The following is a 24,268-nucleotide window of genomic DNA, read 5'->3' on the forward strand; positions in this document are numbered from 1 at the left end:
AAAAGTTTGGTTTAAGTTACCCATGAAATATTCTGGGCATGCTGCTTTTGTGGAGGGAAAAGGGGATGTTTACTTTTATAGGTCTTTGATAGCAATGAATGTTTTAAAGTTATATGGGATACTCTAAGTCAGACCCATCCATTAAGAGGAACTTTAAAATCTGCATCTTTTTTTCTATACTTCATTATATTGCATTTATACATAACTTATGGAAATATCTTCATTGGTATGAGATTTTACAGACAGAAAAATCATAAAAATATTCCATTTATCTTTTTTTCTAATGGGTAAACCAAAGAAACCAGCTGGTGAAAACTGAAGGCAAATTTCAGACTTCATAATTATTTAATTCTATTAAGGTTATTTTTAAAAAATGTTATTTATTTATTCATAAGAGACACAGAGAGAGAGGCTGAGACACAGGGAGAGGGAGAAGCAGGCTCCATGCAGGGAGCCTGATGTGGAACTCAATCCTAGTCTTCAGGATCCCACTCTGGGCTGAAGGCGGTGCTAAACCACTGAGCCACCTGGGCTGCCCATTTCTATTAGGGTTATATTCTGATGTTCATTCTGGGTTTGGTGTGAGGTCTGGCTTTTTCAAATGTTCTACAAACTTTTCCATTTTGATTAGAAAAACATAACCATGTAACTCTTCAAATAACTACTTAATACCTTCCTTCATATTTTTTTTTTTTGAAAGCTACAAAGGGTTTTAACTGGTACTTCTAAATTCCTGGGCTGTTTTTATTGCAATTATTTTTTTCTCCTAAAAAGCAAACATTTGCCTAATATAGTTTTTAATCCTGTCCCATTTGATTTTTTCATTAATTTCTATTCTCCTTTACTATCTGCTGAAAAATATCTCCCTTACTTACAGGTTTGGGACTGAAAATTTTCTAGTGTTTTATCCTAAGGATATATAATTTGATCTATACTCATTCATTTTAAGACTTCTCTTCCTATTAAGAAGCATAAAGATGAATATGACTCCCCTTTCCTTTATTCATTCTTTAATTTACTCAAACATTAAATGTATATGTAGGATAGCAGGTGATCTAAGGGTAAAACACATGTATGTATCATTGCCAAAAACACATTATGTATGCTACAATAAGGGGTCAGAAAAGGGCCTGGGAAGATGTGATGAGAGTCATGGAATAAATGACATTTCTAAGCCTTTAAATGTAGAGGGGAAAGTACAGGGTGTGTTTGGTAGGTAGGCTAGTTTTAGTGGAGTAGATTATTTGCAAATAAATATAGTGGGAATATAGTGGGAAAGATACCCTGGAACAAATATTGAGAGTTTTGAAAGCAAGTAATGAGTCAGCACTCTATGAATTTCATGAGTTATGTATTATATTCCCAATTAGAAATAAATTTTTGCCAAAATAACAAACATACCAAAAAAAAAAAAAAACCCCACGATTTGAGTTTAGCAAGAATAACTACTTCTAGTTCACTACTAGGGCCTGATTTTTATTATTCCTCTGTATTTGTGCAATGATTTCACCTCACAGTATGAACTGCGCTTCCAAATGGATCTCTTGAGCCACACTTAGGTGTCCTAAAAAATGATCTGAGTGAAACAAGACAGTGAAATGGAAGTGTTGTGGTATTTTTTCTTTTTTTCTTTAAAAACTTAAATAACTTTATGAATAGTGGTAGCCCTTATAGTTAAAAGGGAAGACCTAAAATAGTGTTTTACCATCAGAAATATTTCTGCTGCCATGGGCTGACTTTGAAACTTTAGAAGTGGTTTTCCCATTCTATCTGGCAGTATGGTATGGCAAAAAGTGGCTAGAAGAATTTGTGTGTTTACCTACCCTTCTTCCACTTGTGATTATTGTGATTAAGCAAAAGGATGAATAAGTTACAATCCTTATCCTCAGAGCGATTCAGTACCATGTCATGTTCAGAGAAGTCTGCTGGGGAAATAAGACTCCTATGTATATCAAACCTTTTGGGAAATTTTTAAGTGTAGGTAGCACTGTAGAAATGTATATAGGACTTTGCTTGCATATATCTAAAAACTAAATTTGACTTTTGCTTCCAGCTGAGATGGAGTAACAAAGACCAGACTTACCTTCCCAGCTGAAACAACTAAAAAGACAAGATAAAATACATGAAAGAATGGTTCTCCAGTCACTTAACGTCACACAGTGAAGGACAGTGATTGCTGAGAGATGAAAAATAAACAGGTGAGCCCTTTGATTATTCCCTCTTAGTTTCTTGAGAGTTTCTAGGCCACAGCATAGGACATGGAACCTATCCATAGGTAGAACCCAGCAGACTGTGGCTTAAAGAAATAAAGCTGATCCTGGGGAAACCAAAGCAGCCAGAATTTGCAGGACACAGTACAGTAAAGAGAGACCTCTGGAGATGTTTACAGGGACCCCAACAAGTATTCAGAAAAGTGCTGACCAATGCTTGCATGTTAGGAAACTGTGAGACAGAAAGAACTAGCCCAAAGGATTAGAGGGAGCCGCACCTGATGCTCACACAGATTGGTAAAGTTCATGGACATTTTTTTCCCATGGGACATTTGAGTAGAGTTCTCAGAAAGGGTCCTTTTCAGTTGTGGGAAATAATTAGCCCTCAACTAAATAGTGTTTTCATCCTGTCCAACAAAATTTAAAATGAGATCCAAAGGCATCAAACTGTTTCCAAATAACTTAAGTACATCACATAAAAAACTGGAAATTTATAGGAATACAAAAATATTTATCCAACAAAACAAATTCACAATGACTAGGATCTAATCAAAGAACACCAAATATGCAAAGAGCTAGGAAAACACAACTCATAATGAGGAGAAAAATCACTCAATTGAACTGATGCAAAACTTATGTAGATATGAGGATTAGAAGAGGATGACAGTAAGGCAATTATAACTGTTCAAAAGTTATATAGAGACATGGAGGATATTAAAAAACTCTCAAACTTCTAGAGATGAAAACTGTAAGATATGAGACGTAAAACCACACTGGATGAGATTAATGTCACATAAAGAAGAAAGGTAAGTGGACTTGAAGGCACAGCATTGGAAACTATGGAAAATGAAACCCACAAGAAAAGAGTAACCTCCTGTCCTCTCCCTAACACCCCTCCCCGATGAAACCAGAGCATCAGCAAGCTACAGGTTAACTTCAAATGGCCTAACAGATAATTGCAGTCCCTACAGGGAAGGGGGATAGAAAAATCTTTTTGTGGAAACAATAGCTGAAGAATTTCTTTCTTTCTTTTTTTTTTTTTTTAAAGATTTTATTTATTTATTCATGAGAGACACAGAGAGAGAGGGAGAGGCAGAGATGCAGGCAGAGGGAGAATCAGGCTCCACGCAGGGAGGCTGACCTGGGACTCCATGCGGGGTCTCCAGGATCACGCCCTGGCTGAAGGCGGCGCTAAACCGCCAGGGCTGCCCAAGAATTTCCATTTTTGATGAAAGGTAATACCCAAAGATTCAAGAAGCTCAACAAAACCCAAGCATAAGAAACATAAGTAAAACTACGCCAAGGTACATTAAAATCAAAACATGATGTGATAAAACTAGTGATAAAGAACAAAATCTTAAAAGCAACTAGAGAAAAGAAATTATTTTAAAAAAGGATGACAGCAGATTTCTTATTGGAAACAATTCAGATGAGGCATCAGTGCAGCAATTTTACAGTTTGTGAGAAAAAAAACAAATCAATTCAGCTGAATACAAGTTAGATTTTGAAAATTATTCACTGTCAACGTTAGAACCCTATAACGAATCAAATGCAGACACCTTATAATGAAATCTTATCTATAGGCAATACGTCAAAGTACATTTATAGGTTATTATCCTCAGAGAAAAGGAAAAATCACTCACCAGTCATCCTCCATAGCTTTTACTAGTCCTCTCACACCAATATCACTCTTCTTTCCAGTACCATCACTGTTTTTTAAAAATGGAGAAAGTTCACAGATGGAGCTATACCCACATAAAGCCTACATCACTGATAAGTTCTTATCTGCAGAGGCAATCATGGAACATTCTACTCAAACCTTTACTCTGTGCTAATTTTTTTTCCCCTTGTTCCCATGCCTCTCCCAGATATTTATTTTGTAGTTTACTAGAATAATAGTATTTTAAAAACTCTTCCTGTGCTTTGGGGTGGAAGAATCCTATTGCTACAGTCCTCTGTGGATACTCTTTCAGTTTTGTCTCACATACAGTTCATTCACTCTCACAGTTTCATTTTAGAAGCTAGTTTCTAAGCTGTGTATCTGAATCACCTCAAAATAGGCCATGGCAGTGGGCAAATTGTCACAATCTATTCCATTTTCTCTATTCTGTAACCCCGGACATTTAAGCTGCTCACCTGTCAAGGGATGGTAAAGCAGGACTATGTTTACTCTTGCAAACAAAAACAAATTAAAGCCATCTTTTCTTCTAACTGAATTAATCATTAGAAGTGGGGCACTGAAAGAGTGAAATGCAAGCTCCTGCACCGCATTTCTGTACAGTTCTGAGCAGAATCTCCCTGAGGGTCCTCTGGATCGTCTGAGATATTTATGGACAGGGAAGCATCTGAATAGAAATATAAGGCAAGGGCTTAATGGGACTGATGTATACAGTTGCAGCTTCCCCAACCCCCTGCCAACCCTCTGCGAATTAAAGCAGGACTTAGAAAGCTGCAGTCCCAAGGAACCTACAGCAAAAGAGATGTGGAGTGTTAAAACTGACAAAAATATTAGCAACAGGTATTTGTCACTCAGTATGTACCAGGCAGTGTTCAAAACATTTTTGCATATATTATTTAATCTTTGCAACAATCTTGTGAAACAGGTACCATTATCCTCATTTTACAGTGGGAATAAATAACAGAATCAAGGTTACGGTGCTGGAGCCAGAATGAACCCAGTTAGTCTTTTTTTTTTTTTTTAAGATTTTATTTATTTATCCATGAGAGACAGAGGAGAGAGAGAGAGAGAGAGAGAGAGAGAGAGAGAGAGCAGAGACAGGCAGAGGGAGAAGCAGGCTCCATGCAGGGAGCCTGATGTGGGACTTGATCCCGGGTCTCCAGGATCACGCCCTGGGCTGAAGGTGGTGCTAAACCGCTGAGCTACCCAGGCTGCCCAAACCCAGTTAGTCTTGACTCCTGAGCCCACTCTCTCAGACACTTTTCCTTAGTGTCTCTCAGGAAATAGTATGTGGGGTGTGTAGGGGAAGAAGGAACACTGGACAAAGGCTAAACATATGGTTAGTGCCTTCTCCCCTCGTTACCTCCCTACCCTGAACACCTGTGATGTCACCCACTTTGCCTACTTTATAGATCATTTTGAGGAACAAGCAAGTAACTTTACAAAAGTACTTTTCATGTGTCATGCAAATGTAAGGTGTTATAGAAGACATCCAAAAAATAGTAACAGTTGAGGGAGCTCAAGAAACAGTAGTGTACAAAGAATAAGAAAACAAGAGCAAGTGTCAAAAGGAAGTTTTTGGCATTACACACAGAGAATATTTACTGAAGCCTACCTCACTTGCTACTCTCAGCTGCTTCTTTGCACCGATTTCTTAGTCCAAGATTGAAACCGTTCACCTGAAGTTCTTATTCCCATGTTAAAGGACTCATAAATCGGATTACATAGTCTCTTTGTTCCATACAGGATAAGAAATGAGGCAGTCATAAAAGATCAAGAACAAATTTATTTTTGCACCTATAATTTAAAAACCCAAGAAGATAGACTGAGAGGAATATAATTGGCTAAGACATCTTAAAAATATGTGCCTCTAATTTAAAAGAGGATGAAAAAAAGAGGGAAGGAAGGAAGGAGGGAGGGAGGGAGGAAAGAAGGAAAGAAGGAAAGAAAGAAAGAAAATACCCACCTTTGCTGTGAAGTAAAAAGTAATGGAAAGCTGCCTCTACTTTAATGGCCCTGAGAGCACTAACTCCTTTACAAGTTTTGCCAGAGCCTTGGCTGGTCCACCCCCAGCAGTAATGTACAGAGACTGAGTGAGAGCACATGTGTCCTGCTGTAATTAAGGCTGCAGAGCAAAGCAGCAGGTGCAAACTTCTCATCCTTCAACTTGACTCTTAAACTGCTTGTGCTCTTGTAACTTAAAGTCTAAACTTGTTAAAAGTGAGATTTGGAAGGTCATTAGTCCATAACAGGAGCTAGGCACTACAGACATTTCTTTAAAGCAAAATTAGAAACAGCTACCTAACACCTATCACCCGTTTTAAGATGTTGCCGTTTCACATTTTCCGGGGGGGTGGGGGGGGTGGGGTGGGGTGGGTGGGTGGGTGGGTGTAGTACTATTAATTCCAAGGAGATTAATATCCACATGAGCATGATATTGAAGCCAGATTGGAAGCCTTCTTTTCTTTTAAGAAAAAGCTTTTCTAGTAACCAAGTCTCTTGCCCAAACCTCTTGCAATGTAATTCAGGTGCTTAGAGATTTTCTGATACAAAGGGCTCAACCATCACTAAGTTTTGGTCTTATTTTGTTAAAAATTTATCTGTAGAAGAATTGTATTGTAGTTTCCTTCCTCTAAAGAGCTGAGACAGCAAAACTTCTCTGCAAAATAGTTCAATTTAAAATGTTTCAATGTGATCCTGCCAGATCCTAAAATAATTATAGCTTAGAAAGGCAGACGTGGCTTTGGGTCTGAACAGTTTTTATCATACTGTACCTTTCTGTGGGGTCAGAAGGATCAGTGACATAACTGTGTGCCAAGAAAACATACTGACATAGAAGCCTTGTGCTTCTGCAGGAACACCCAAAAGAAAGGTACAATGTGTGGGGAAAGATCAGGGTTTTATTAGGGATAGTGATGCTACTTGTTTGGCATAGAGGTTCTAGCATCGGCAAGGGAACCAACTTTTCCTTTCTAAGCACTAGCAATGCCTCTGCCAGTTATAGAATTCTCTTGACATTTTTAGCCAATAGGGTCATTGCCTCTTCAATTCCTGCTCCAGGAACTAAGAAAAAAGACTTGACAATGGCTGTCAGATGCAATAGGAGAGGATTTCATAGCTTAACTCCTGAGGTAGAAAATACCCCTGTTGGCCGAGGGCAGATGTTGCAGACCTTGCAAGGACATAGCGCCTGCAATGCTATCCAAGCCCAGCTACTAGAGTTTTGTAAATTATTTATCAGCTGTGACTATAAATTAGAGATGAATGGAAGGCCTTTGAGCCTGATCTTGGATATAGTCCTTATTAATGAATTTCAGGCATTTTGTGCTGTTTTTTTTTTTTTTTTTTTTTTTTGGTAAGAGAACTGAGTATTCTCTCATATGTAGGAATGACTAACATTATTACTATTTTGCAGACTATTCTTATCTCAAATTCCACTCTAAAAGGGGTTTAGAAAAGTCCTTGATAGGAAAGGTAGATGTAGTGAATATTACTTAGTTCAACTTACCTTTTATATCCTTCTGTTAAAAACATTGGATCCAATTCCCATCTCAGAAAAGTTTTAACTTACCTCTCTTCCGGCCACCAGCAAAACTAACTTGCTTGTGGTTGTACCAAGTGTCCAAGATTTTCATATAAACATTTGGGAAAACACACACACACACACATACACCATTAGGGCTGAGGGTCAAATACTATCCAAGTTGTCAGGCTTACCCTTCTCAAATAAACTGAGAAGGGTATTTCATTGAGAAATGAATGAAATTCATTCACCACAGTGAAAACCTGCTGCACTTTCATGAACACCAAGAGATGGGAAACACATGGACATTTAGAAATACTAAAGAGCTGTGTACCTTTGGAATAAGTATATGCAACCTCAGGATACTGTTTATATTTTGCCAGTCATCGGTCTCCTTTCTCACACATGCGCATACACACAAAATCTGATGGCATAAGACAAGAACTTTTGCTCATATTTTTTTAATGTATCACAATGAGCAGGAAACATACTTGATGAAATATTTTCAAAGGAGTATATTCAATTACCATCTACAATCAACTTAACTATGACAACAAAGTTTTTGTGACAAATTTTTTTTTTCAGTTTGAAAGTTCCATGTGGTTCTGTTTGTTAGTCTCCATGTATTTTGGTACAGTTCGAGATCAGCATTGTTACAGTAACAAAAAAGCTAACAAGACTACATTATAGAAAAACACCAAGAACATCATTTTTGGTTTCACTTGCTCTATTTTTTTTTGTTTTTTTTTCTTTTTTTGTTTTTTGTTTTTTGTACATTGCAAAGGCTGTTCATATACCTCTTCACCTCAGGGTCACGTTCATTTATGCTTTCTTTCCTACCCAAACTTGCCCCCCTCCCCCCCAGAAAGTAAACAAACAAAAAAAAAACTAGTCAAAGCTTTGTTTCACAGTGGGCAGTATCTCAGCGCCAACAAACAACCAACTCAATTTATGTTTATATTTAAAATGTTTTAATTTAATTTATTTAAAAAAAATATATGTCCATGAACATCAAGTGCACTGGCTTGGGTCACTGCCTCTCTCTCCTGCAACTTCCTGCCATGCCTGATAAACTCAGGTTTAAACACATGCCGTCTGTTTTACTTTATTTTCAATCATGTAAAACTTTGGCCACATTCATCTCTTTAAATAACTTTTAATTAAAAAAAAATTTCCTAGACTTAAACTTTTTCGTGTGTGTGTGTTTGTGTGTGTTTCCTTCTTAAGTTTCTTTTTGGAAGGATGGAGGAAGGATGGTTGAAATAAGTTCCATTTGGTGGGTTCATATGGTGCCATGACTGAATGGTGTCAAGTGCCAACCCACACTTAGGAGTATTTGGGGGGGGAAAATACCAAACCAACCAAAACATGAAGTGTCAGTAGAGGTGAAGAACTAATTTAAAAAGTGATTTGAGATATCCTATTCAGCTACCTACTATGCAACAGACAGGAGTTAAATTCTTCTAGTGAGACCAATCTAAACAGTTGAGCATTGTAGTGAATTCATGCTTTGTAAATGATACCAGTCATAGCCATAGTGGATGTCAACCCACAAACATCTAACTAGTTCATATTTGGCTTCTAATTGTCACCATTACTGACTGCTTTGCTACTTCTGAGTTAATGCTGAGAATTTTTTTTTTCTTTTTGAGTGAACATATATGTGGGTGGTAGAGTTGTAGAGGAAAGCATCAAATGTGCAACCCACTCCAGGATGAAACAATCACATAACCCCTCTGAGAAACACTGGTGGGTGGAAGCATGCTTAGCCAATCTACCCAACCACCTTGCTGTTGCCAAATATACCCACAGGTCAAGGCATGGCTTCACAAAACACTGACAGTCACTCCGCCGCACAGAGGGAGGATGGCATAGTAGCTCAAAACAAACAAACAAAAAAACCCCACCGTTGTGGAGGGGGTGGCAAAATTACAAGGAAATGAACTTAAAGTTGAGGGAGGAGGGAAAGGGATAGAAATTGCACTATTACCAAGCAATATCATTTTTAAAAACAAAGTTTTCAGAAAAAAAAAAAAACCTAGCAGAATTTGACAGGTAAAGCTAGTGTTAAATTGTTAATTGGTATCACATAGAGAACCAAAAACAAAAACAATTTTTTCTATATGATACAGACACAGAGTAACATACAACAGTTAAATGGCAAAAAATATATATATATTTCATAGAGTTACAAACGATAAAATAATGGAAAACAAAAAACTGTACAACTTTAAAATTTAAAAATGTTCATCTCAAACACAGGGAGAAATACAAGAATTCTTGTTAAAAGAAAACAGCTTGTTAAAACAGCAAATGTTTTTTGTGTACTTGTTTTTGACACCTTATGCTACAACTGGATATTGGTATGAATAGTTAGATGGTACTCTTTAGTATTTCTACTTAAAAAATTAAAAAAAAAGGAATTTGCACTGTGCATCAGCCTAGTTAGAAATATATACAACAGTTCAGGATCTACTCTTTCATTAAACCAAAAACAAATTCATAAAAATAAAATAGTCCCGGCTAAAAAAAGAGGAAAAAAGAAAAAAAGAAATCCATTTTCAGATCTTGGAATGCTCCAGTCTTTTGCAAAGTCGTTGAGTGGCTTCAGCACTGGGGAAAGAAGCCTGAAAGATGACCAATGGAACCTGCATTCACAGTCTTCAAAGTTCCCTTTTGAAACATAAGGAAGAGAATGAAGGGGAGAAGGATTTCACACTTTTGGGGGTAAGGGGAGATTGTTTCTGTTGATGTTTGGCTATGAAAGTGAAACAGCAAAGCATCTATTTGTCTCCAAAATCTACGTTTTAGCAGCACAAAGTTTTCCTTTCAAAGTTCAGATCGTTGTTTTAAGATGAGAAAGGGTGTATGTTGCGTTGTGTTATGTGTTACAGGAATACAGATATTAACATAAATACAAGTGCCTCACATACGGTTCCTTTTTTGCTCTCTGTACATTGCTATCTGCTTCTTTGTTGGCTGCACTCTGGATCACTCGCCGCTCAGACTGCCTAACACAAGGACAAAACTTTGAAGTAAAAAATGTGTCTTTTGGTATATGGAATTGTCATTAACAGTTGCCTCTCTGCTTGCAGAAGAAGCACATAACAACCTGGGAATCTTTTGTTTTACTCTTTCTTTTATTAAACTAAGTCTTGTTTGTTTAAATCAGAAACAAATTCTCAAGTAACAAGAACCCTTTCCCTTTTTTCTGCATCAGCAGTGAAAGGGTGTGTCTTTGGATTTTATTTAAAGCATGAAATTTCTTTTTCTGAGAGGAAAGAAAACAAAAACAAAACCCCTAACCAAAAACTTTTTTAGAAAGAAAAGCACACAGCCCAATTACACAAACCGAAACAAATGCTTTAGTTTAGGAAAAGAATATTTGAAGCATCTACGAAACAAGGAAGAAAAGGAGGGATAAAAAGAAAAGCTAAAGGAAGGATAAATAAAAAATAAATGGCACAAGGCTTACAGACATAGGTAACTAGAATTATATGCCTTTAAAAAGTTTCAACTCCCCAACCAAAAATAATCTGTGAGGATCCTAATGACCCCTAGAACCTTTTGAAATTCTTTCTTTAGTTTTATAAAATAATTCTGTAGCTACCCTCTAAGAAATGAAGGCAGCCACCTTAAGTGGGAGATTATAGGGTGGGAGGAGGAAGGAGAAAGTGGAATTAAGGGACAAAGGGGAGAAAAGCTTAGGCGAATCAACGGATTGCAATCTATCTGCTAGGAATGAACAAGACAACATCAAATGAGGAGCTGTCAGCTGGACCATACAAAAAGCTAAATGTACACAAAAGATTTTTTTTTCCTTTTAAATCTACCATACTGCTTCAGTTCATTTCCAATGCAACAATCTACTCAACACCAAAAATGGTCATATCTATCATAAATACAGAAAGTCAGTTTTTAAAACTTATTTTTTTAAGCTACAAGTCCTCAACACTCTGTGTGTGGGTTGTTTTTTTTTTTTTTTCTGAAAGTGGGAGTGCTTAACTTTTCCCCTTGAAATTGGCTTCAGCAGAAAAGCTATCCTTTAAATCCCCAGAAAGCTAAAGCAGTTCACATTGTTTTTCTCAAATACTTTCTGCCCGTTTTTAAATTAACAAAACAAAAATCTTTTCTGGAACAAAAAAAAAAAAAAAAAAAAAAAAACTGAAAAAATAATATATTATAAAACAATGATTCTGAAAACAGAACAAAGTGTGAGCGATTGACCTGAGAATAAAAAGACATTACATTTCTTTTTTTTTTTTTTTCTTTTAGCAAGCCATTGGTATCTGAATGCTAAGATAGCAAGAAATTTAAAACTGTAACAAGGTGGACTGCTTTCCCATACAGTGCATGCCGGGCTCCTCTGTGCTATCAACGTGGGGTGTTTATTGAAAAGGGGGCAAATATACAAGGGGTTTAAGCTCCAAAGACATTAGGGAGGCCCTGCGGACTTCTGTTTCCCAGACCAATAGTACCTTCAAAAGGACACAATGTAACAGGGTTAAGGGTTTGTTTTTTTTTTTTTTTGTTCTTTTTTTTTTTTTTTGAATATTAAAAGAAAAAAAGAAAAGAGACAAGAATGTAAAATCACCGGCATAGATAGGTATATGGGAAAACAACCCACGCTTTTTCTTTTTTTTCCTTTTTTTTTTTTTTTTTTTTTTTTTTTGGTTAGAAGCTTTGGAATTGCAGTTAGTCTATTTTTGAAATTGGTTTGTTATTAATCTTTTTATTTAAATTCATTTGTTTGTATTGTTCATCTTCAAAGCTTACAATCTGAAGGTGTCCGTTCCTACACTGGTCAGACCACTGTCCTTGGGGCAGCTGGGGTCTTTGGGCCCCTCCACCGGGCTCGCCGGTCCGTCGGACTTTTGGCTGAGATCCGTGTCAGACTCCTCCGAATAGTCGTCTGTTGGCATCGAGGGCTGAACCCCTGAGGTGCTGCATGAACTTGAGGTAACCGTTGAAGATGAGGAGAGAGGAGGAAAAGAAGGGGGCTTCGCGGCCGAAGCCCGGGAGACCACTTGCGGCCAAGACTTCCTGGAGGCGTGGGGGGAAGCGGAGGACGAGGAGGGGGCGGCGGCCGACGGGGGAGGGGGGCTGTCGTTTGAGTGAGCGGCAGACTGCGAGGTAGATGCGGTGCTAGGATCGGGGAAGCAGGCAGAGTGAGGTAATAAACTAGGGTGCTCTTTGGCGTTTCTTGCTGCTCTCGTGATTGTTCTGTGTTTGTGCAAGGCCGACTCGAGATGTTGACTCAGAGCTTCCTCCCCACAGAGCGCGCTCTCGCACGCCAGGCAGTGGTACGAGCCGCCGCCACCGCCGCCGCCGCCGCCGCCACCAACGCCGCCGCCGCCGCCGCCGCCGCCCGTGGGGACGTGAAGCACCATCTCTTGCAGGTTCACCACAGACTGGCCGAAGAAGCAGAGGGACTTCAGGTGGCTCCTCGCCGCCTCCTCGTCACCGAAGCCCGCCTGGCACTTGCGGCAGACCAACTTGTACTGCACCTTTGGAACAATGAAGGGGTCGTAGAGGGAGTCCGCACTTTTGCTTTCTGCTTCTGGCTCTTCGGGGAGTTTCGGCAGGAGGGGGGACACCTCACGGGGTGCGTTTTTCTGCTCTTCTGGTTTGGGGGATTCTTTGGCAGGGTCTTTGTCTGGGGAAGCAGCCCCCGGGGGGACTGGGGTTTGGCTTGCTTTGGGCTGCTGCTGCACTTTTTGCTGCTGCTGCTGCTGCTGCTGCAGTTGCCGCTGCTGCTGCTGCTGGATCGCCTCCTGCAGACTCTGCTGGTATTGCTGGTACTGCTGCAGTAGGGAGCCCGGGGACAGCCCCATCAGGGCCTGCGACAGCGCAGGGCTGTAGGGAAACAGGCCCTCCATGCCATACATAGGCTGCAGGTACCCACTCTGCAGGGCGCCAGGGATCTGGGGGGCATAGTAAGGAGAGAAGCCTGGTACAAAGTAAGGAAGGAACTGGCTCGTGAGCAACGCTGTGGGGTCCGAAGTCAAGGCTGCCTGGAGGGCCTGCAGCTGTGCCGGGTCCACTGCATACTCCATGGCGGGCAGCGGGGCTGAGATCGTGGCTGTGGCCGCTGTGGGGGCATCTCCTTTCTCCTTCTTGGGGACAGGAAGGGGCTCCCCTTTCCCTTTGTGTGCCTTTTCCTTCTCCTTTACCTTCTCGCTGTCTTTGTCCTTGCGTTGCTGTTGCTGCTGTTGCGGTGGGAGCTGTGGTGCAGGTGGTGGCTGAGCTGCGGGCGGCGGCGGCTGCACCTGTGGCTGCTGCTGCTGCTGCTGCTGCTGGGGCTGGGGGGGTTGCTGAGGGGCCATCGCCATGGTGGCTTGTGCTGGGGTTGGGGAGCTCAGCGACGCTGAGGACGGTTTATTTGGTAATCCAGATGTGGGGAGGCCAGGGGAAGGAACTGTTGTGCTGGGCAGACCCATCAAGTTCGGTTTAGGAGACGTTAAAGCTGAAAGAAACGAAGACAGAACCATACGTCAGTCTGGGGTGCTGAGGATGAAGCTCAAGATGTTTTTACTTGTGTCACTGGCATGAAGTCTGAGATCTCAAGGTTTAACGTTGAAAGATCCTCTCCAAACCAGCATTTTCAGTAGAGGGGTCTCACCAGGCTCAGGGGTAGATAGCCTTATACTCTATAATCAGGGCCCAATCCTGGGTCAGCTCCCCTAGTTCCCCTTTCAGTTAAACAACTTCTAACACCTTCCTGCCACACATGCCACACCCACTAATTCATATGTTCTTTGCCCAGTTCCCCAAACTAGCTGTTTACAGCTGGGACATTTGAACCAATGTCCTTCATCAAAGCTCCATAGAAACAGTATAGCTAAGAGGCCCCACCAGAAGAAGTTGTAGAGGACAGAGGTAACTGGAGAAAAGAGCAAAAGCAAGAAACCTGACCAAGCCCCAAGACCACGTAAACAAACACATGTGCCTCTCTGGTCTCCACTGCTATAGTTGAGTGGATGTGTTAAGAGAGCAGAGAGGAGGATGAACAATGGGAAGAAATAAAAACGATCTATTCAGAGAAAACTGTCCCCATTACCTTGGCTCACCTAATCTGCACTTTAACAAATCTGTTGAAAAATGTAACCGTGTAGGCATATGAATCTAAAGTTTACTGGAGAAATGAGCATTTGCTCTTCCTACCCATTGGAATGACATACAGATGCTTGAGAAACCACCCCCAAGAAGAGGAGAAAAGCAGTATCAGAAATGGGAACAGCCCAGTGTGTTGGTACCAGTGCTTCCTAAGACATCACAACCTACTCATACTTATGGGTAGTAAAGATTTTTGACCAAGTCAGCAGGCCCGCATGGGGTAGATACCCATCTGCAGTCACACTCTGCTTATAAAGCCTTCACTCAGCCCAGAGCTTAATATCCGTCCTCACTCATATTTCTCCCCTACTCTGAGTGTTTTGTGCCAGGTATGGAAGACAGCATTGCTATAGGTGCATCAAGACTAGCAAGGTGGGTGCCTGGGTGGCTCAGCAATTGAGCATTTGCCTTCAGCTCAGGGCGTGATCCTGGGATCCGGGATGGAGTCCCACATTGGGCTCCCTGCACAGAGCCTGCTTCTCCCTCTCCCTGAGTCTCTGCCTCTCTCTGTGTATCTCTCATGAATAGATAGATAATTCTTTAAAAAACAAAACAAAAAGACTAGCAAGGTGGTGGTGGTGGAGGACAGCAATGTGGGGCAGGGAGACCAGATGTGCTGAATCAGGAGATGCTGGGAAGAATTCACAGGCAGTAGACCTCAGAACATTACATTCATCACACTTAAGAAACTAGACCGTATTCATCCCTTCTCTTTAGAGGGCATCAAAATGTAAAATAATAAAATTCCACAGCTCCTCACTATTTCATCTGGACCACCTTCTGCCAAAAACTGGGGTTGTGGGGGTGTGTTCTATAACATGACACTGTCCTTATGAGAAAACACACAGAAGCCTAGATATGCGTGAAAACAATGCTGACTTCACACTGGTGCAACATTTAAAAACCTCAAACTTCAGATGATGAGGACAAGGTTGCCTCAAGCTGCCAATCCCAGAAAAATAGCCATTAATGTTTGGAAAGCGAAGGGGGATGCCTCCCTTGGCTTCACAGAGCAGCATTAATTTACTCTTTCAGAACAGCAGAAAAGGACTACTGAAATGAAGTCATCCAGTTTCCTCAATGCACAGAAGGAACTGAAACCACAAAGAAGTATGTGACTCAGAAAAAGCCAGTAAAGGTTCACTGGTTAAACTGGCACGCACAAGATGGAGAGCGAATGGATTATGAATTCAACAACTTAGGACATGGCTCTCTCTGTATGTACTTCTAGGCAACAGGCCTGCTCCACGTTATAGGTTGGAGCCAGACAGAGCCAAAAGATCAGTGAGGCAAGGAGAAAACATCTAGAGATTTCTCCATCTCTGTGGCATCAGGCTTTCAGGAGAAAAATCCAGGTCCGAAGGCCTTAAACTGACTTCTGTATCTTGAATAGAAGAGAAAGGAATGGTTAAGAATTATTTACAGAACCCTTGCTATATTTACCAACTTCTGTATTAGCCATATATGATGTAGTAGTAGCTCAATATATTCTCAACATAATTCCGTGGCCTCAGTTTTCTCATCTGCAAAATTATCACTAATAAGGCATCTCATCCCCCGATACCTGACGTGTGCCTCTGGAGTCAGACTGACGCTGTAAGGATTGTGTCTGACACACAGCTGCTGTTTGGCCTTATGCCCACCCACTGACTGCATGGAACCTCAACTTTCCATAATATATGGTTGTAGGGACTAAATGGAAGGTCATATGGAAAGAGCTTACCATTGGACTTGACATATTAAATACAAGTTCCTTCCCCCATTCCAGATCCAGCGCTCCTGCGAGCTGTGGTACAGTCAGGTGGTAGTAACTGGGGCACACCTGGCTGCCTCTAGTAATTAAGAGCATACCTTTCTATCTTGAGTCCACTGTTAGTGGTCAGAACCTGAGTAGCACTAAACATATACCTGTTGACTGACTGGCTCATATTGGGTGTTGTGGAAGGAGCACATAGCACTGGGAGCCTGGAGGCCTGGGTGGGAGCTCTGGCTCCTACCCTAGCTTGCTGAATGGTCTTGACCTCTCTGGCCCTCAGTTTTCTCATCTGTAAAACAAGGGGAATAGATCAGACATTCTAATTCTAATTTTTTTTTTCACATTATTACGAAACCAAGCCCTTCTGCCAAGGTCCTGGGTTGCAAAGGCAATTCAGTGCCTAGACACGTTCCATAGCTTGATTCTTGCCTTATGTCTTGTTGGCTTTGGCAGAATTCTGTGACCTTACTTGCCAACAATGGTAAACAATGACTTACGCATCTTAACCTTTTTACCACTTCAACCCCTGAGAATGGGGACACATTCTGAAGGCAAGGAGGCACTTGAAAGGCTCTTGTTTGGTAAAAGTACAGTGGTCAATGCAGGCGCTGAGTGGGATGGGGGAGGGGCATGACTTCCTAACTTTCACAGGATCCTGGAGGTCCAGTTTAGGAAAGACAGCTGGCTCCAGAGAAGAGGGGTGGCGGCAGAGAAGGAGGAACAAGAGGACACAGGAAGAACTATCAAACTCCCTATTAATAATAGAAAAATAAGAGTACCAAGTATATGACTGAATTAGGGAGCTGGGGGGGGAGCAAGAAAGAGATGGGCAAAAGGAAATGAAGGGGTGATTGAAGATCCTAAAAATGAGCATTAATGTTTTTTGTCTGTCTGAAGACTCAGAACCATACTGCCCAATACAAGATTCCTAGTCAGTGCGTTCGAGTACAAAGGTAGTCTCATTAAGAACTACTGTAACCACTGTTGTTCTGGCGAGGGAAGAAGGCCAGGAGTCAGGATCCATCTATGAGAGCTTCTTTGTGACAGCAGTTCTGGCAGCACAGCTCTCTAAAAACAGGGGCAGGGACCACAGGTAAGGACAAGGACTTGATTTAAGTTCTCTTAAACCAGTTTCCATAGAGCACAATCCAGAATTAGCTAGGATATTCAAATGCCTTCTATTTTCAACAAATATCTAGAGGGGATTGGCAGTTTCACAAAGACTGACTGAAAGGGTCTCTGCTAGAAACCGCGTTCTTGAAAACACCCCAGGATTTAGGATGCCAGGACCCTCAAGTTCTTCCCTGTAGCATACACCCTGGTTGTTACTGAATATCGGGCAAGAGGAGAATTTCAGAGCAGACTGTTCCAACCAGAGGATCCCATCCCTGAGACAGGGAAGTCCTAGAACCATATACACCACAGCACTAGGGAGACTCGATGAAAGGGACCAGAAGTTCTGTTGCTGTTAGAAAACCTGAAAGGGAAGCTTCTTCCTATCTGTCCAACATTCAGAGGGTTTGGGTGGTAGCCAGAGAACAGAATGCTAATGGGGCAGCAATTTAAATGCTTTAAGAATCACCTGGAGCAAAACCCACCTGTGTTGGATGGAGTAAAGCCTGGCAAGGAGGGGCTGTTGAGGCCGGGGAGCAACACAGGTGGAATGCCCTGGAGCGCCGGGTATGCTGTAGGAAGGTTAAGAGCCTGAAGAGGGGCATTGTCAAACATCCCTTGCTGCTGAGCTGCCAGTCCAAGGACCTCATTGGCCTTTTTAATCCGGTCCAACTCTTGTTGAGCCATCAACTGACGTACAGTGGCTGGGTCAAAGTATTCTTTCTCCTTGTCCAACTGGCTTCCAATGGTGTCTTTAACTTTGGAGATATGCTGTTGGGAAAAGATATGGTCACGTACAGACAGCCGAGCGCTGTACTTGATGCCACACAAAGTGCACTCTGTTTTCGGTCCCTCGTAACTTGTTTGGTTTATACCAAAATGCTTGGCCATGCTTAACTTGGACTTCTTCTCTTTTGCCCGGGCATTCTGGAACCAGACCTGAACAACTCTCTTTGGCAGTCCAATATCATTGCCCAGGACCTCACACTCTAGCATGGTGGGTGTCCTGTAGTCATTAAAGCACGACTTTAGGACTTTCAGCTGCAGATTGGTCATTTGAGTGCGAAAACGTTTCTGCCCTGGCCGATCCCCACTGTCTCCAGATTTGCCTGCTGACCCACTTGCACCAGGACTCGGGGAGCAGGGGTCTGCAAGGCTTGAGGTTTCACTGTAGTCCACTGTACCTTCATTGTCATATTCCTTGCTGTAAAAGCTTGGGGCTGGGCTGACCAGACCAGATGACAACCGATCTTCATACTCAGACATTGCCATCATGGCTGCTTTGGTCAGCCCTTCATTGGGTGCAGAAGAGGATTTGGTTTCAGTTGCTATTCCGGTCGCACTGTCATTATCTGCATTGCCCTCATCTCCAGTAGTGGTATCAGTGATTGCTGTGTTGACAGAGGAACAGTCATCATTGTCCAGCTTGGTTTGGTCAAAGTTAAGATTAACTGAGGACATGGAGGGGCTTTCAAAGTCTTCAATCCCTTCCACCTTGATGGAAGAAGGACTAAGAAGAGTTCTGGGAGACAACTCCATGGTTTTACTCACAGGTGAGAGGGGAACACCTTGGGCATCATTACTGCTTGGGGGCAGGTGGGAAAAGCTGGCTCCATCAAAAATATCTCCTTTCATCTGGAGTCCCCCATCGCAGTCTAAAAGCATTGCAGACAGAGTTAGGTTGTAGCCAGCTCTCTTGGCTTCGTGCCAATGACGGGACCGGATATGAGCCTCGAGGGCAGTCTTGGCTTTGAAGAGTGCTCTGCAAAATGGGCATCTTCTATGGGCCTGGGCTGGGCCCACAGCCCGGAACTGTCCTTTCCGTTCCCGGGCTCGGGTATTTTGAAACCAGACTTGTACCACACGTTTCTTCAAGCCCACCTCGTGCGCAATGTGATCCAACATCTTTCGAGTTGGATTGGAGTCTAATAGATACTTTTGGTACAGAATTTCTAGCTGTTCTGGTGTAATAGTTGTCCTCAAACGTTTGTCTCTCTGGGGTTCTTCTCCTCCTGTTCCACTGTCATTTTCTCCAGGGCTCGCACTGGCCTTTTCCTCCAGCTTCCTCTTCAGAGTGTTCATCGTGGAGGTTGGAGTTGAAGGAGAAGTGGCCGAGCTGGCTGGAATCTGAGGTATGGCCCCAGAGAGCAGCTGGCTCGCCAGGAGTGGGTTACTAGGGTCAAACAGCATGAAAGGCATATCCAGTGACCTGTCCAAAAACTGGGGGTGGATGAACTGGTTCTGTGCACTCAGGAAATGAAGCTGCTGATGCTCCTGCCAGTGCTCAAATGATGGAAAGGCCAACTTACATTGGTCGCACTGGTAGGGGATTAGCTGAGGAGGTAGGTTTGCCAACTGTTGAGGAGTCGACGTGTGGAGGGGCTTGAGGGGCAGGTGGGAGAGCTGAGAAGGACTGGGGCTCGATTGGGGTAAGGGGCACTGAGGTGGGGGTGCTTGTGGAGGAGGCTGTGGTAACGAAGTGGGGGAAGTGAGCTGTGGGAGCTTTTGCTGGGCTGCGCTGGTCTTCTGCTCGGGTTGGTCTTGCTGCTGCAGCTCTGCCTTTGGTTGTCCTTGCTTTTCTTGGGTTTGGTTTGGCTGTGCACTGGGAGGTTCAGACTGCTTTGGTTTCTCATCACTCGCCTCTGTTTTTGAACTAAAAGTGGCCAGTTCATCAGCCTCCGCTGTGAGCTGTAAGAAAGCAGAAGAAGCTGTGTTGGCTGATGGTGCTGGGGCACTGTAAGCCTGTGAGGGCATTGGGGTGCTGCAGGAGGAGCTGGTAGGTGTCAGGATTTCCATGGCATCCATGGAATCCTCATTTTGGCTGTCATCCTGCCCCTCCTCATCCTCATCCTTGTAACACAGCTTCTTCTGATGCTTGATGAGATCAAAGATGCGCTGAAACACCAGGCTACATTTTTTGCACTGGTAGTTCAAGTTGCTTGTTCGAATATACCTATCATTTGTAAGCTCACGCCGCTCTCCATCTTTGCCCTCCCCCTGATTCTCATAATTTTTCCTGGCCTTCTGTCGGGCATTTTGAAACCATACCACTATGACTCGGGTTGGAAGGTTCAGTAAATTAGACAGTTGCTCAAATTCGTCATCCTTTGGGTAAGCATTGGCATCAAAGAAGTCCTGCAGGACCCTCAGCTGGTAGTCAGTAAACCTTGTTCTTGAAGACCTCTTGCTTCCCCAGTACTCCTGCTTCTGAGGTTCTGGTGAAGGGGGCCGAGAGTCGATCTTGAGCTCCTCCAGGCTGGTGATAGGAGGATTGCTAAAGTTGTAAGGGGAATCCTTGTTACGCTGCCGCTCTTTGAAGAGGGTGTTTCTGAACCAGTGCTTGATCACTTTCTGGGGCAACCCAGACTTGTCTGCCATTTCTTTGATCTGCTCTTCACTGGGGGAGTTGTTAATGTCAAAATACTGCCGCAGGACCCGGAGCTGGTCATCCGTGATCCTAGTGCGAGGCCTCTTGTTTTGCTGTTGGAGGAGGCTTGGATTGAGCTGATGCTGGTACAGCTGGGCTAGATCTGCAGGCAGAGGCTCCACAGGTCCAAGTTGAGGGGGCAGCTGAGCCGGCAAGGTCTGCAGTGGCATCGTCTGCATCATCAGCGGTGAGAAGATGGGCAGCTCCATGGGCATTGAGAGTTGGGTGAGTGGCACGGATGGCTGGGTCGGTGCAATCGTGGGTGAAGTGATGGGTGGGGCTGATGCAGGGATGGCTGGCGTGGAAGCTTGCTGAGGTGGTGCTGCAGGAAGAGGGGGTGGAGGAGGTGGTGGGGGAGGTGGTGGCGGTGGCTCTGGAGTCTGGGGCCTTAGGGGGTACAGTTTATCGTAGTGCTCTCGGTACTGTTTAGCAAATCTCTCCAGCTGTTTAAAGGGAAAGTAGTTTTGATGAACGTGCTCTTGATGACTCTTTAAAATCAAGATGTTAGAAAACAGCTTGCCACAGGAGTCACACTCAAGCTTTTCCAGATTCTCTCCCTGCTCAGTCTTCCCATTCTTCTTCTGCACCTTCTGCTTATTCTCGTTGTACTGAATGACCAGCTCAAAGCCAAAGTTCTCCAGCAGGGCCTTGGTGGCATTCCCTCTCGCATCTGAGGCGATGCGTGGAGGGAGCATGGAAGGCTCAGAACTACCTGCTGGTGCCAACTCTTTCTTCTCTTTCGCCTTCAAGGCATCTGGCAGCGATTCCTTGGGTCCTAGGTTGCCCTCTCCCACCTCGGCACTGTCCTTCTCTCTCTGGCTTTCTTTTTCTTTTTCTTTGATGATCAATTTGTTTTTCTTTTCAGAGTGCTGGCTTGGCTGGAGAAGGGCAGAATGACTCTGGGCCAGAGAGAGCTGGCTTTGCTGCTGCTGCTGCAGAATCTGCTGGTGGCTCTGTGGTGGGATCTGGACCTGAGCCTTCAGGTCATCCAACAGGCCCGGGCCTGTCCCTGTCAGTGTCAGTGCCCCGCTGGTCACTGGCAAGCTCACCTCAGGATTGAGCTGGAACTCTGCGCTGGGGATGTAGAAGGGGAAGAGGAGATGCTGCTGCTGCTGCAGCTGCAGCAGGGTCTCTGTGGTCATGGGGAAGTGAGGAAGCAGGGTGGGGTTAAACAACTGAGACTGGATCAGGGCAGCTTGCTGCTGCAGCTCCTGCTGCAGATGAGCTTGAACCTGAGCCTGGGCCTGGGCTAGTGTCTGTGCTTGCTGTTGTTGCTGTTGCTGCTGCTGTTGCTGCTGCTGTTGCTGCTGCTGTTGCTGCTGCTGCTGCTGTCTGGATGCAATCATATCTGCCAGCTTCTTCCGATTGGCCTCCTTGGGCTCTGAAGGGGAAGTGATGTTGGCACCAATGGGATTCCCCAGGGGCGGCATCCCTACACTTTCAGTGGGCACTTGGCTCAGTAAATTGGAGCTCGGAGTGATGCCAGCACTGCTCGGGTTGGTGGTGGTGAAGGTGTTACTGCCACTAGTGCTCACAGGACTTGGGGTGGAGGAGCTCAGGGAGACACTGCTGCTGTTCCCTGTCCCATTGCTACTGCTGCTTGCAGCCTCCAGCTTGGCTGCTCGGGCCTTAGTTTGATGCAGCACGGACCGCATATGGATCTCCAAAGTGGAACTCTGGCTATAGGCCACGTTACAAGTGTTACACTTAAAAGGTTTGTTGTCTGGGCTGCTGGTGGGTTCTGGCTGGCCAGTTGCCGATTCTTGAAGGGCTCTCTTCAACTTATGCAGGTGGGAGACAGAATTATAGTGCACTAAGAGGATATTCTTTTGAGTGAAAGATTCCTTGCAGACGGTACACTTGTAAGGGCGAGAAGGGTCTAGAAATTTCTCCATGGTGAAATTGGGACCTTTTCTGAAAGGTAGAGCTCTCTTTGGCTCTGAGCCTGAGTCTTCTTGTACCGACCCAGAGTCACTGCCTGTTGGGCTCTGTTTGTCTTCTAAGTCACTCTCTTCCTCCTTGTCTTCCTCAACAATTATGGTGTGGTCCTCAGCCAGGGTAGGGTCTCCCATTGCCAGGAGGTCCCCATTGGCCAGAAGGCCACCATAAAGCTGCTGGATGTCAGCCTCACTCAACTCCAGGTGGCTTGTCTCAAGGTGTTTTTTCAGAGCCTGAAAAGTTCGGAAACTACGCTGACAAAGACAGCACATGGTGGCAGCTCTGATCACATGGTACTGAGAATGGAGCTGCAGCTTTTCAATGGTCTTGAAAGCCAGGCTGCACTGATTACAGCGATACTTGTACACATGGCGATCGGACACAGGCAGCTGAGGCCTCTTGGCATGAACCTCATTGAAGTGCGTTTGAAGAGTGGCAGAAGTTTTGAAAATCTGGTTGCACCCCTTCTTCCAGCATAAGAAGCCTGAATCTTCTCTCACAGAGCCTGGGTCTGCAGGAGAGGGTTTCAAATCTCCGCTGTGCTCTGTGCTTACAGAGGGCAAGATGTTCTTTCCCAGATCCTCTGAGGTTTCTGTAAAAACAAAACAAAACAAAAACAAAAACCAAGCCCAATGATAAAGAAGGCTTTGTTTCAGGATGGCACCAGAACTATCTACCTAGCAAGTCCTCATGAATACAAAATCTTATAGTAAGGGAAATACCCAATCGGAACACAGACTCTCCATAAAGCCCCCTAGAAAGAGTGCATATTATAAGCAAATGCACATGAACAGAGGGGACTAAAAGGAAATACAAAAGTTTCCTTCATAATAGGTCTGTATCATATCATGGTCTTTACACACCATTCAGTTGCTTAATTCAGAATCTTAAATTTCTCAAGAACTGTGATCTTAGACTGGATTCTCCTTTAACATGGACTTGAACTATAAAATATGTGATTTAATGCTATCCTAAATGGTGGGGAATTTAAGATAACTGCTATTGTAATATAAGAAATTCTGGAATATGTTTTTTAGCTTATTTTGTTATAATATTACTTTTGACTATTAAGAAATGAACATTCAGTGGCCATTAAAATACATCAAAATTGTTTTCTACAGTGGTATCATCATTCTGACCCTCTTAAAGTCAGCTGTATCTACCTTCTAATATGGACAAATTATGGAGGAAGGTGTGGGGCAGTAGTGGGGCTCAAGTCTTCCCAGTTTAAATCTCAGCTGCTGACAAAAGGTGAAAGATGTAGAAGAGCCTCTAAAGTGGAGGTCTAACGACCCATCTAGCTAGGAACCACCGTGGGGCACCAGCATCCATGTCTAAAACAATGTTCTTTCCAAATGTACTTCTATGCTAGAGCTCAAGGCAATCCCAGAAGACTCAAAGAAGAACTTTGTGCAGAGGAAGCTCCTGGAGAGAGACAGCTAAATCAGTGCCCTGAAATGCCTCGAATGCTCTAGAAGGCCTTAATAATTAAGTCCTCAGAGATGGT

General features: G+C 43.4%; 1 protein-coding gene across 9 annotated transcripts in view; it reads right to left on the reverse strand.

The window, feature by feature from the left end:
* Positions 1 to 7,856: 7,856 nt before the first annotated feature.
* The window catches only part of ZFHX3 (zinc finger homeobox 3), a 244,988-nt gene continuing 228,576 nt past the window's right edge, over positions 7,857 to 24,268 (reverse strand). For all 9 annotated transcript variants that reach the window (XM_041772942.1, XM_041772938.1, XM_041772939.1 and 6 more), the window contains 2 exons: positions 17,882 to 23,353; positions 7,857 to 13,877 (listed from right to left, as the gene is read on the reverse strand). In XM_041772942.1, coding sequence (XP_041628876.1) covers positions 12,184 to 13,877; positions 17,882 to 23,353 — 7,166 coding nt within the window. In that variant the 3' untranslated portion in view covers positions 7,857 to 12,183. The remainder of the gene's footprint in view (positions 13,878 to 17,881; positions 23,354 to 24,268) is intronic.

This window comes from Vulpes lagopus, chromosome 10, assembly GCF_018345385.1.
Source record: "Vulpes lagopus strain Blue_001 chromosome 10, ASM1834538v1, whole genome shotgun sequence".
Taxonomy (NCBI): Eukaryota; Metazoa; Chordata; class Mammalia; order Carnivora; family Canidae; genus Vulpes; species Vulpes lagopus.